This window comes from Python bivittatus, unplaced genomic scaffold, assembly GCF_059951505.1.
Source record: "Python bivittatus isolate LINGU-HERP-01145 unplaced genomic scaffold, Pbiv_v1 ctg000330_np1212, whole genome shotgun sequence".
NCBI lineage: Eukaryota > Metazoa > Chordata > Lepidosauria > Squamata > Pythonidae > Python > Python bivittatus.
Window position 1 is genome coordinate 36,771,106 of NW_028277058.1, and position 14,816 is coordinate 36,785,921.

Here is a 14,816-nt window from a genome sequence, read left to right on the forward strand (position 1 = left end):
ATTTATTTATTTATTTATTTAGTATGCTACCCATTTCTCCCAATGTGTGACTCTGGGCGGCTCAGAGAATATACAGCCAAGATATTGCAATGGAGTTTGGACTGGACAAATGTGCCATCCTTACCTTCAACAGGGGGAAAAGAGTGAAAACTGAAGGAATCAAGATGCCCAATGGAAATAACATCAAGAGTCTGGATGAAGAAGATCACTACAGACACCTGGGCATCCTTCAAGCTGACAACATCACGCACATTGAAGTCAAGGTTAGTATCAAGACATCATGAGAGTGAAGAAGATTTTAAAGTCCAAACTCAGTGGAAGAAATACTATCAAGGCAATTAACACCTGGGCAATTCCAGTCAATAGATATTCAGCTGGAATAGTGGACTGGACTCAAGCAGAACTAGAAGCCCTGGATAGGAAGAACAGAAAAATAATGACAATGAATCATGCCCTTCATCCATGCAGCAATGTTGACAGACTCTACTTACCAAGGAGCATAGGTGGGCGTGGAATGTTGCAAATACACCAGAGAGTTGAAGAAGAAAAAAGGGCATTAGAAGAATATCTGAATGCTAGTGAAGAAGATGCAGTGAAACTAGTACACCGTGAAGACTTACTGAATACTGAAGAGACTGAACTAACCTACAAGAAATACTAAATGAAGAATAGAAAAGAGACATGGCAAGGCAAAGTATTACATGGTGAGTACACAAAAAAACTAGCAGGCAAAGCAAATAACAACAAGATCTGGCAATGGCTATGAGCAGGAAAGTTGAAGAAAGAGAAAGAGGGGCTAATTCTGGCTGCACAAGACCAAGCCTTAAGAACAAATGCATACAAAGCCAGAATCAAGAAGACAGTACAGATAGCAAATGCTGCCTCTGCAAAGAAGATGAAGAAACAGTGGACCACTTAGTTAGCTGCTCCAAGAAGACTGCACAGACTGACTACAAACCACAGCATGACAAAGTAGCAACAATGGTCTATTGGAATATCTGCAAGAAATACCATTTGCCTGCAAGCAAGAACTGGTGAGACCACAAAACAAAGTAATAGAAAATGAAGAAGCCAAAGTACTCTGGGACTTTAGAATTCAAACAGACCAGCACCTGCCACACAACACCCCAGACTTAACAACTGTTGATAAGAAAGACAACAAAGTCTGGAAAGTGGACATTACAATACCTGGAGACAGCAGAATAGAAGAGAAAGAACTGGAGAAAATCACAAGATACAAAGACCTGCAAATAGAAATAGAACAACTGTGGCAAAAGAAAGCAAAGATAGTACCAATAGTTATAGGCGCCTTGGGTGCAATCCCAAATCATCTGGAGTACCACTTGAAGACCATCAGCATTGACAAAATCACCATCAGTCAACTGGAAAAGGCAGCTTTACTTGGAACAGCTTACATCCTGCGATGATACCTTAAACACCATCAAACAACAACATCTGCCTATCCCAGGTCCTTGGAAAGGACTCGATAGGTGGATAAAAATGCCAAATCCAGTCTAAACATCTGGCTGATTGTGTGACCAACAATAAACAAATTTTGTAGCTCCAGCTCCTGGCCTTATAGCTTTTAGAGCATATGACTAGGGAGGTCAGGCTGTTCCTGCTCTATTAGGATATTAAAAATCACCCAAAGATAATTCAAAAGAATACCAACAATCTTTTGGAGCTTTAAGGAGTGAAGCTGCAAAACATTCAGGGATAAAACTCATAGAACTATAGAGCTGCTAAAGTATAGGCAGCATCTCCAGAGAAGCCCCCTTCCCTTGGGGAAAAAGTGCACAGAAGAAGTTTAAAATTTGAAGATCCTGAGCAAAATCTAAGACGGCACTGAATTGCTAGTAATCAAGAAAGCTTCGTTGCCCATAGAATCCAACTGACAGAAACTTCACACAAACACTGGGCTTTCAGAGAAAAAAAAAATATTAGATCATAATCAAAATATCAGAGTCAGTGAAGTAGACTAAGCATACACAGACAAATTAAAACTTAAACCTTAATGGAGATTTCTAGCTAAAAATATTTACCAATTCCTTAGAGACATTCAGAAACACAGGATCCACTTTGCCTCCGGAACTTCCCAGTATTTCATATACTGTATTTGCAACCTTTTTCCAGAGACTTCTGTTCACTGTCTTGGTTCCACAGCTCTCCAAGGCACAAATTTAAAACAAGTGAGGAGGGGCTGAGGAGATCTCCATGGTCTATATGCAGGTAAGTGTTAATGTTTCTGCTCTATGTCTAGGATGTAGCTAGAAATCTCATGAATAGTGAATGGCATCTCAACATATACATGCTTGGAAGAGCCACTAAATTGAATAGGGCTTCTAAACATGGCTTTCAATTGCACTGCAAGTCACAAAGTAACTGTTATCAATCATACCTCTTCACTGAAAGCTAGATCTATTTTTGCTTCCTGTTTACAGCCTAACAGCATCTGATATTGCATCTGCAGAGACAGAAACTGCTAACCAACTATAACATTAGTCTGGCCAGTTCCTATGTAGCTTGCAGAGCAAAATTTAGCATTTAAACTTTTTCACACAATGAATAAAGCTGGCGATTTTGCAGATTATATTATTATAATATAATATAATATAATATAATATAATATAATATAATATAATATAATATAAATGAGAAGAGAAGAGAAGAGAAGAGAAGAGAAGAGAAGAGAAGAGAAGAGAAGAGAAGAGAAGAGAAGAGAAGAGAAGAGAAGAGAAGAGAAGAGAAGAGAAGAGAAGAGAAGATATTTTGCTGTCTGGTCCTAGTTATGTTTACTAAACATACCTAAAGTGATCTTACCCAAATCAATGATGTTTTTAGCTACTTAATTTAGCACAACAATGTTATTCCTATGGGACTCCTGTGTGTTTCACAACTGAATAATTGGCAAAACTCCAACATCACAGAAAAGGCTTTCTCTAATTTAAATTTGGTATACGGGTTTTCCAAAGAAGCCCTGCTATAAACATGTTGTCAATTTAGTTCAAGTTAATACATTTTAGTTGAAAGTCCATCATCTAATAGGCCACATATTATAAGCTGGTTTTTAATCATCATCAGACTTAACACCTTCATTCTCTATCTGCTTGTTACTACAATAATTGGATTCAAGGTAATGAGCTGTTCTGGAAAATTGAATACTTTGAACCAACCAAGATTGTCTTCTCCTGCTTCCTACATTTAGCCCAAGTCTATCTATTACTAAGAGAGTGTTAGTATGTATTCTTCTGAAAGATTGAAGAGGTAATCCCTCCCCAGCTCTCCCCAAAGCTGCCACAAAGGCAAAAGGGAACCCAAATATTTGGCTCCCATCACTCTGTTGGGTTTTCGGGGCACTAAAGGGATGCTGGTTGATTGCATATGATTTCAGGCTATACTTTTTGTACCCTGTTATAAATAAACTCATTCTCAGCTCTCATTAGTTTTAATACTTTAGTTCACTACACTAGCAATGCAGGGAAACAAATAAAAGAATTTGCAAACTCTAGAGACAGTACATAGGATACAAATTCTACGTAGGCCACCACTGTACTATAGTTCTAAAAATATAATAAAATTACTATTTTGCACTTCATTTGTTCAACAATTCTGAATGGATAGCTGTGGCCTTTTTTTTTTTTTTTTAGACATGCAATGTTAAATAAATCAGTAATTTTTCATAATATTGATATAATTTTAAAATGAGCAGTACAATCCTATACATATCTGCTTGGAAGCAAGTTGCATTCAATTTACTGAGACTTATGAGTAGATATGCTTAAATTTGCACTGATTGTAAATTTGTGACCAACAGCATGGTAGCTAAAGCGAGTAGGAGAAAAGTTGAATTACCATAAAGGAGAAAAGAAAATCGAAAAAGAAGGAAAATGGTTGTATTTCACTAGCCATTTCTCTGATTTGTTCCTCTAAGCTTGTGCTCCAATTTATGAAATGTCTGTCCTATAACCATGTGATTTGGATAAGCCCACTGAACTCAAGAGTACTTCATCCCAGATAAACATGCAGAGGATGGCCTGAAAATGTTATTGCTATTCTGCAACTCACTTGTTTATCAAGCCAACACTACTATAGCAAGAAAAGAGACCTATCAAAGTCACTTCCAAGGTCAAGGTACAATATGCAGTTAATGACTCTGGGGAAACAGGGACACATCCAAGGGGAAAATTAAAAAAGGATGCTAAGCATCTTTCTGCAACTGGGAGTTTATTTCATGAGGAAAGTCAGCAAGTGGCATTCTGAGAGAGAAAGCAATATGCTGCAGAAACTCTTCTTGACTTAGTGAAGCCCTGCAGTAATGAAATGAAGTTACAGCTTTAAAGCAGAGAACGTTCTGTCCTAGATTCTCAAGAACTGAAACATCCATCTTAGGGCACAACATGTCAATCATAATTGACCACTGCTGTGTTGTCACGTGGGCTGTCTGTCACTTTGCCTCATGCAGGTTTCAAACATTCATGCAACAAAAGGTTCTTCCTATCACTTCATGTTGAATTTCAGGGGCAGTTGTGAGCCAACTGCCTTCCAGCTTCTAATAAGAACAGTAAACATGTTGTACTGTAAAATATCCTTGGATAGACCCATTCCTACTGGCCACATTAATTATCTATAGAAATCTGCTAGGATTTCTACAGTTTTTCATTCATAACCCCTCCCTCCCCTTTCTTCCAATACTTCCCACATTCATGTGCAAACAGGAAGCACAGGAAAGGCTTGTGGGAAAATGAGTGGCAAATACTAGCTTATTGGAGTAAGTAGTCTTCCAAAAAATAAACATCGCTGAATGCATGTGTTGGAAAGGACCTTATAGGCCATCTAGCCAACTCCATAGTCAGAGAAGGAATCCTCTAAACCATCAGTGTCAGATGGCCATCCAACCCTTGCTTGAAAACTTTCCACGAGGAAGACTTTACTACTTTTCGGAGCAAACTGCTCCATTGCTTAACAGTTCTTATCTTCATAAATTCCTCCTAATGTTCAGCATGAATTGTTTTTCTGTTAATGTCCAATTATTGCTCCTTGATCCTCTGTTCCACAAAGTACTGTCTACCCACTCTTGCACATGACAAGCTTTTAGATATTGTAGAACAGTCATATCTCCCCTAGTCTTCTAGTTTGGAATTTAAACACTCCTCGGTCCTCTGAATCTGCTCCAGCTTCTCCGTGGCCCTTTTAAAAGGCAGCACCCAGAACTGGACACAATACTCCAAGTGCAGTATAATCAATGCAAAGTACAGGAACCACCATCTCTTGTCATGTGGATGCAATGCTAATGTTAATGCAGCCCAAGACTGCACTGGTCGTTTTGGCTGCTGCATCCTTAAGTTATGGCTCATAATTAATAGCAGAGGAGAGGCTTTGCAAACAAGAGGCCCCAGGTTCAGTCCTTGTTATCTCTAGGAAAAGATGGGAAAACTCCCATAAGGAATGGACTAGACAGGAAAACAGACTTACGTTCCTACTGAAGATATGAATGGGTGACAAGTAAAAGGCTATGCTTACCGTATATTTACTTATTTTTACATTTAAATTTATTGGCTGCCCAACTCCAGTGGACTCTGGGCAGCGTACAAAACTGAAAAACAGCGAGAATCACTAAATCAACAGAATATTCTGCTAACAAAACCCACAAAACAAAAGAGGGGCCATTAAACGATGACAAACATTAACCCCAGGCTGGGACCAAAACCAGGTTTTCAAGGCTTTCTGGAACCCTAGGAGAGAGAGGGCCAACCTTATCTCTGGGGGATGCTGTTCCAGAGGGCGGGGACTGTGACAGAGAAGGCACGCTTCCTCCATCCCATAGGATGGCAATATTTAATGGAGGGGACCTGGAGCAATATTTAATGGACTCTGCTGGAGCATACTGAGCGGGCAGAAACAATTGGAGATAAGCAGTCTCTCAGGTAGCCAGGCCCTGTGCCATATCTGTGCAACCTCAGCCCAGTCTGCCTTCCTTGATCAGTTGGGGGAGGGGGAGGAAGCCATCCCATTTCTGTGATTTCTTCCCGGTGTCCTCATTTTCTCCTTGTGACATCCACAGGAGACAATGCTTTCTCTAGATTTCTGTTTGCAGTTTGCTCTCCTAATCTAAATGACCTTCTTGCAAACACTATAGGCGCATAGGCAGCCTTGGCAAAGTGTCACAAGATGGAATGACCTCCCTGTTTCAGCCATTCCAAAAGGGGGAAAAAAACATGTACAGGAAGGAATTCTTCCCCTTGAGCTGGCTGGTTGTATCTCCATCACTTTCTCCATCACATTTACAGCTCTTACATAAAAATTGCTATAGGATGAAGGAGTATTTAAATTGAAGCTATGGGGATAGAAGGAGGATTTGGAGAAATACACACATTTTCAACCCTCGTATCTTTCCCCTCTTCACTTCTTTATCCCCAATTCTCCTTGCACATGTTGAAAAAGAAATAAAACAGGAAACTAAGAAATTGAGGGTGGGGTTCACAAAGGACAGAAAATTCACCATCACTCTCTTAATTCCCCACAGATCCTTCATATGTAAAACTTGTCTGTGTTCCTTGTTTTGATCAAAATTAATTGCAGTGTCAGCTTGAAGGGTGGGGAAACCAGTTGAATCATCTGTTTAAAAAAGTTTTTGAGAGAGGGAAAGGACAGATCCCAATGTTCAAAAGAAATAAAAGTTTTGCCATTTTCTTTCCCAAATACAAAATCATTGAGGCTGATTTCTAGGTGATGGAAAGAAGAGGGGGACCGTGCTATTTTGCATCCTTCATACCACTTGCTGGCTGGGTCCGCATACACAAGCATCCGTTTAAAAACATTGCACCTCACCGCAACAACTCTTGCTAGGGGCTGACCGCAGAAACGACAGAAAACAGAAAGGGAGGCAGCGGCCGGAGCTGGGGGGATGATCCGCGTCCCTCCCATCTTAGAGGTCACCAAGTGCCGTCTCATTCTGCCGCTCGCCCAAGCCCCAGAGCTCTTTTTCGCCTTACAGGATCCTCAAGAGGAAGGCGATCAAGCTAGTCCGTGGCCTTTGCAATCCAACCAGCGACACCGGGCATCCCTAATCGCCTCCATAAGGTGCTTCGCGCCCGCCCACATGAGGAAGGACATGGCTTAAAGCCCACCTAATGTCAATGGCTCCTGCTCGCGCGGCTCCCCCTTAAATCTTCAGGCCAGGCTTGCTTACATTCGCACCCGAACCGCTCCCAGCCCGGCTCTCGGCAAACGAGCCATCTACGCCACATTTGGAGAAGGATTTCCAAGCGTTCAGGTGGCTCTGAACGCGCTGGACTTGCCCTCGAGCTGAAAAACTCAGCCTGCCTTCATAACCTGATGGCCTCCAGGGGCGCCTCCTTACCCAAGAAACTATCCGGAGGATCGTGTGAGGTTGCCGGATGAAGGTCTGAGGGTCAAAGGCGCCTCCAGCTTTGCCAGCTCCGTACGCGCCCGCTTCCATCCTCAGAGCAGCCCGCTGGCAAGACCTGCCGAGCTGCCTTCTCTCTCAGCTATTCCCTCGGTGATAAAAGTTTATTGCGCCGGGGATGCTCAGCGAGAGGAAAGAAAGCAGCCGGCGCCTTCCAGCAGCGAGGAGCGCACCCCGCAGAGAGAAGGCAGGGTCAGCGGGGGGACGGTGCCGAGCTGGAGCGCGGCGCGTGCGATGTCGGGAGGTTCAGGTTGGGAGTTAGTTCTGCCTGACAGCCCCGGCCTCGCTTCTTGCTCACTGCCTTACTTGTCCAGCTGAACGAAGAGAGACTCGCTGGCGACAACTAAGGCTGGGTTGGGAAAAGCAACCCACCTATTGCTCAAGCGAGCGAGGCGCGCTCCCGCTTCGCAGCAGTCGAGAGACGGCCGCAAGTCTTAGCGGCGGCGCGCGCTTACGTGCGCCCTCCATCCTAGCAACTTGGAGGGCGGGGGAAGGTGGGGAGGGCGCTGCAGAGCTTCGCTTCCGTCGGCGGTGGAGGCCTTTCCAGGGAATGCCGGCTTCTTAACGAGGCGCTTTCGGGCCCAGAGCCTACTTTAGGGAGGAACTGCAGCCCTCCTGTTCAGTACACCGTGTACTACTGAACGGGCTTTCTCCTCGATACACATGGACAGGTTTGCGCTGTTCTTCGCGGGGATGATAATTAAACACGTATGTGCGCTTGGGTACCGGTCTTCTGGCACTATTACACGGTATTGGGTATAACTTTTGCTATCATGTGTGATGCCGTTTGATTTTACATTGGAGACCACTTTTCATGGTCAGTCTCTCTTGTATTCTAAAACGCCAGTCAACCCATTCTCCAAGTTAGTCTGATATGATGGTGTGAATAATGAACTCGATCGTTGCTTAAAAAGAGAGGACTGGTAGTCTAGGATGATTCTGTACAGTCCTTTTACACACAGAAAGCAATCAGCCATGATAGCCCGTGGGCTAAAAGAAAAAAACAATTCACGGCTAGGTGAGACCTTCATGACAAAATAACATAAAATAGTGTCACTGTACAAGCTTTTGAGTTCTCTAGAACTTTTAACCAGGCAGACCTCGTTGTGTACCATTTTTTGTAGCAATTAGCCTGTTAGAGCTTTGGAGAACTTGAAAGAATGTGGGGCCTTTTGTGTCACTTTAGTTAATCCTAAAAAGGGTATCATGCAGTTGTAGATTCCATTTCCTGTGAGAACTTTGGGAGGAATTGCCTCTTCATTCTGTCATCTCTCTGTGTGATACTGTGATCCAAAACAACAACTGCGGAATTCAGTGGAACTTATTTCCCAGTAAGAACACAGGATTGCAGTGTTAGAGATTTTTAACTCTGCTACTTGCAGAATTTTTAGATGGCAGGGCAGTCACTGAGCAACCTTAAGGAAAATAGCAGACTTAAAATAACAATGGCAACCAAAAATAACTGGCAACCAAAATCATTTCTAGAAACATACTGGCCATTGTATATATTTGTTCATTTGCAACATCAGTGGTGGCAAAGACTGGCCAATCTGTGACCCTATGTAACAGCAGAAAGGCTGAACTTGGCTCAGCAGTGTTTTGCATAATTTTGGTTTCATCATTCAGTTCAGCAGATAATTGCTGAGGTATTAGAATGACCCTGAAAAACCAGTTAGCTAATTGGTCATGCAACATTAAACTGAAATGGGTTTATCTTTTACAATTAGTGGAAAAAAATAGTGTAGTATTTCCAACCTACCGGAAGCCTTTAAAAGGTAGTTTAAATAAAATAATGAGAAGTTATATTAGCTAAAACTCTTTGACACCTGGAATTTCACTAGCTCTGGAACAATCAAGCAAAACAGTTTTGTGCATGCTCTTGTTTTATAAAATCATAATATAGAACCCATTTCTGGAAGATCTTAAATATTAGGAGAAAGGAAAAGATAATTAAGTTGTTGCAGATGACAATATGTGTCCTGCTTACAAACCTTGAAGATACCCATCTGGATTGCTGAGAACAGCTATGAAAATGCAAATAAATGTTACACCTCTAGGAGAACTCTCTGATGGCCCTGGGAGTACCAGATTAACCAGATAACATTTTGTAGATAAAAGTGCTGAAAAAGTTGCAAAACTGGGGATAAACAAAGCAGTTTGATTTGTCATCCAGTCACTATTTGTTCTATAAAGCAATAGCAGCATTAGAATGTTGCAAGAAATGGTCTACCATTCTTACCTGTCCCATTCTGAAAACTAATAAACTTATATATAAGAATCTAAACTGTGATTAGTTTTATTAAGCATAGTTTGTATGTGATTATCAGCTGTGTTAAATGTACAGTTCTATAGCTACAAGAAAAAAGTTGCTGCCTTCTGAATGGGACTGCTAATTTGTACATACTTTGCCCCTGTATTTTTCATTGTAATTGCTTTTAACCACTTACCTGTATACTTGGAAAAGCTTTATCTGGGTGAATAGAAGTTGGCAGTCTTATCCTTGATATCTGCTTTAATATCAGCCTATGTTTTAAGGCTGAGCCATGCTCTGAAATATTTCCCTATTGCACAACTGGAGGCATTTACCCAAGTCTTACTAATAACAAGGAGGTAAATAATGAGTTAATTCAGATTTTTTTCAAAGTAGTGCTGTGAATTTAACATTTAATTACAGGATCAGGACATTCCTTCAGAGGACTATGGTATAAGTTAGGTTTATATAATAGAAATTAGCAATTTAAAAAATAAAATGGGGGATCTTGCAGTCCAGTCTTTTTTGAAATAAAATCCATCTATCTAGGAAAACTTGTTCATAGCAGTCATTTTGTAAGAGCATCCACAAAATAGGCTGAGTTCACTCATATGGAAAAGCCATAATTTAGTTACCCACTGTTTGTTCAGAAAGTCACAGTTGGCTGGGTTCATAACATGCTAAGCCCTCCAAAAACTACATTATGGTTTAATGCAATATGTGTATTTTGTTAAATCCATGATGTATGTACTGGTTTAAAAAGGTTGCTGACCTGCATTGGCAAGTAACAGTATATTATACCAAGTATATGAGGTATTAATTAAAATAGCGTCCCTTACTATCTGCAGCAATAGATATCAAAATTGTGTTCAGTATAAAGCAGTGTTCCTCAGTCTGGTGTCCTCCAGATGAATTGTGCATCTCCCTGAATTTCCAGCCAGCATGTGGTACTGTACTGTAAAATGTATAGAAGTGCATTATAAGAATGTAGAGTAGTAGGATTGTGGACTTAGGCTACAAAAAAATGGTTATGAAACAGCAAATCCTGACAGTCAGAATAATATGTAATGACTTATCAAAAAAAAATCTGTTAAAATCAGTGGATGACATTTATATCGAACAACAATCAGGGATACTGCTGATAAATGCCACATTGGTTTTGTACACTAAATTTTATTATAAGGAAGATAATGTGATGATGTTGTAAGTATTTTATTTTATAATGTAAGATGATATCCTGTTGCTGTGACTGCTTCACTCATGTTTCATTCTAAACTTGTTTTTTTTTCCCCTTTCACCATAAACCATACTTTAGGTTACTGCAGTCTTTAAATCCTGTCAATGTCTGTGCTTGCAAGGCCAGTAAACTATGGTTTGCCTAACAATCCACAAAACACTGGGCTCACACTTCACGCTAGGCAATACATCACACTTTAAAAACTACCATGAGTCCATTCAAACAACACAGCAAACCAAAACCAAAAAACCCTACATATTCCTTTGTGTTTTGTGAACACAGTCAATACGTGTAAGCTAAACAATTTTTATTTTAATTCCTTCATATTAATATGCCATTAAGAATGGAGTTATCTAGAAGTTTAATTCTTAAAGTACTTTTTTCCCTCAGAATCCTTCTTGAAAATATTACATAGAAAAGACTAAAGCTAATTAGTTCCTAAGACTAAAGCTAATTAGTGTTAACAGAATACATGAGGAAGTGAAGTTCTTTGCAGCTGTGTGCTAAAAGCATGCATATATCCCCATAGAACCAGGAAAAACCACAGTGCTGGTGCCAAGGCAAAGGCATTAAAAAATATGTCAGCATATAAGAGTCTGAACACCTTGTTTTTATTTAATGGTCTTTATAACACTGGAGAACATGGAAAGGTAGAGTGCAATGAAGACCATACATGCCATCTTCATTCGCTTCACAGTTGTATCTGTTTTTTGCACAGAAGAAAACCCATTCTTCATTCTGTTGTTCTGGAATCTTTCATGCAGAGGAATATTGGTGGTGTCTAAACCATACTTGCCTGGTCCACTGACTATGTGCTCTGCGGCCACAACAAATTTTAGCACGGCAAAATTGTGGGGTATGTCTTTAAGAATAGAAGTGGCAGGGCCCTTAAAACGGGCACACAAGGGAACACGGATACGTGGAAGGACACAGGTAATATCACCTAAAATGTCCTCTTTGTGGGCTGAATGCTGTGTGGGCTTGCTGTAGTTAAAAAGTTGGGTCAGCGCATATTTCAATATTCCTATCAACAGGCAGGCAGCTTCTTGAACTCCATCCAAGAACCCCAGGAAGAGAGAGATCACAATTTGCTTCATGACTGGCCGTAACGTTATCTGATAAAATTCACTGTTTTCCTTGGGATGATTGTACATAGAGTGGTAGAGTTGTTGCCCTGTAGATGAAATAGCTGGCAACATTCTTTGTTTCAGGAGTACAAACAGCAGTCCTAGAGCCCATTTGGCAGCATAATATTGTAAAGCATCAGCCCAAAAAAAGCATAAGTTCCTTATTACTGCCTGGAAGCACCACAGGATTCGGACTGTTGGGGCTAGCACATCTTTCCAGAGCTTTCTAAGGAGAATGAAATGCACTGTACTTGACATCTTTTGGCTGAAGTGATACAGAATGACAATCCCAGTCACATGGACAGTGACCCAATAGAAGATTAGCCTCCATATGGTGGCCAGAGGATGCAGCAGTGGCTTGTACAGTTTTACAAAAAGAGAATATATCAAGAAGCAAAGTACCATGAGCTGGGCTCGGGGAAGCCATAAAGCCTGTTCTGTTCTCTGCGTCATAATTCGTTTTCCAGTTGGCTGGTAAACTGCACATCCTTTATTGCCCAACATGTTGTTAAATTGGACACCTGATATGTAAGGCCACACTCACTCCAGGACAAATTTCTTCCCTGTGTATCTGTTTTGGGATTCCTTCTATGTAACTAGATATCTCACCAACAAGCCATTACATCAGAAAGAGAGCCAAATATGGTCATGCTGAAGTAGGCTTGCCAGGTTGAACTCCAGGCTTTTTATGACATCAGTCTTAAAAATAACTACTGAACATGATTCAGATGGTTTTTCTCCATCTCTATAAAAGGGGAAGATATGGGTGGCTAGGAAGCTGAGAGTGAAGAAAGTATAGCTAGAAGGTACAATGGGGATTGGAAATTTTATTATATGGATCAGTAGTAGAAAGTTAAAATGAACTCTAGCTTATGGGATAGTGGGATAGAATATTGACAGAAAATATTTAATTTTGTATGCAGATTTTTAATACATTTATTATTTCAATTTATGTGGCTGCCCATCTCAAATTCATGACTCTGGGAAGCTAATAGTGTTACTGTAAAAGAAAATATAAAAGCATAAGAAACTGAAAAAAACCCACAACTAGAAACAGCAGCCGAGGTAAAAACAAACCCATCAGTCACAAGTCAACATAACCAATGTACAGGCTCAACCCCATCTCCTGACCCCCAGGCCTGCTGACAACACCAAGTCTTTAAGGGCTTACAAAGGCCGACAGTATTGGGACCAATCTAATCTCTGGAGGAATGATTTTCCAAAGGGCAGGCACCACAACAGAATAGGCTCTCTTCCTGGGTCACGCCAGATGGCATTCCTTAGCAGGTAGAACCCAGAGGATATCTCTTCTGCCGGACCTGATGGGAGAGGTAGACATAATCAGGAAGAGGCAGCCCCTCAGTTTTCCCCATTCAGCCTTCTTCCATGTCAACAATACTTTCACTCCACTTTCTTGTTCTCCATGAGCATTTGTGCCCAAGTCTTGGATTGTTTCCAGTTTTTAATTTCACTGTCTTAAAAATGAGCATGATAAATTACATTCCATTATGTCTCATTGTGTGCATGCGTGTGTGCACGCATGCATATGAAACTGCTTTAAATAACCTTGACCTCTAGTTATTTAGTTGTGCAAGTTACCATGAGAATTTAAAGCTAATTTGCACTGATACTCTTTTTTGCGAAGCAATGAGTATGAAACTGAGCAAACTCAAGGAGGCAATGAAGGACAGGAAGGCCTGGCGCGATATGGTTCGTGGGGTCATGAAGAGTCGGACATGACTTAACAACTGAACAACAATTCTATTTTGCATATTACAGAGAACACACAATCCATAGAGTTTTCCTATACATTACATATTCCATATCTCTATGGAACATCCTGCTATAAAAAGCATGCTTCACAGACTTTCAGCAAGTACACTTTAGCATAAAAGTAAAACTGAGAATAATCAGGAGTTTATACAAGCTTCAATGTTTAGATTTGAAAAACTATGTAAGTTTAGAGGTCTATGTATTCAGCTCCTAGCTAGCTATGTGGAACGAAGTTCAGAGATTGTATATCTCTGAATACCAAAATGCTAGTAACATAGAAGGCCACCAAAGAGGACCTTCCAAATAAGTCTGAGCTTAGAAGTTTAGGCCGGATCTTGGATCTTGTTGAAGATCTAGATCTATGACTCACTGTTTCAGCTCTGACAAAGGGCTCTTTCAAAGTCCAGATACTGAGTGGAAAAGCCACATAATTTTGTCTCAATTTATCCCAATTATCCATGAAAATGTACACCTATCTGCAAGGTTAAGGAGGCCAGAGGCTCTCACACCAAATATAGTTCTAATCTAGGCCAGAAGGACTGCCTATAAAGATGCAATTCTCCACCTCATTTAATCTGTAATCTCCAAAGCAGAGGATTGAAGAGATTTGTGCAAGGCCAAAGCACCCAAGTTCACACTGATAGAAGTCCATCGACAAAATATGACTGCTTTTCTATCTTGCATATATCAGGTAGCCAAATCATTGATAAACTGTCTGCTCACGGACACGTTCTAGGCTTTCGTTTTTATGACAGACAAGGAATTCAACCACGTGGTTTATATGGGCTACAGTATTATATTTCTATCATCTTCCATCAAATCCCGCTTGAATCAATGCGACTTTCAGGAACGCACGATTAAGACCAGGACATAATTTTCCAAAAGCTTGGTTCTGAAGGTACACTTATTCACAAGAAATTCTATGTGAGATTTCATTCGAATTACATTCCTAACTCAGCCTTCGCTTTGCAAGAGCGACTTCTGACGTTATTGAAGCCCTTC

The 14,816-nt window shown here is 40.7% G+C and overlaps 1 protein-coding gene across 2 annotated transcripts in view; it reads right to left on the minus strand.

Moving 5' to 3' along the window:
* Positions 1 to 14,736, minus strand: part of SYNGR1 (synaptogyrin 1) — a 36,232-nt gene extending 21,496 nt beyond the window's left edge. For both annotated transcript variants that reach the window (XM_007419998.3, XM_007419999.4), the window contains exon 1: positions 7,361 to 14,736. In XM_007419998.3, coding sequence (XP_007420060.1) covers positions 7,361 to 7,459 — 99 coding nt within the window. In that variant the 5' untranslated portion in view covers positions 7,460 to 14,736. The remainder of the gene's footprint in view (positions 1 to 7,360) is intronic.
* Positions 14,737 to 14,816: the final 80 nt, after the last annotated feature.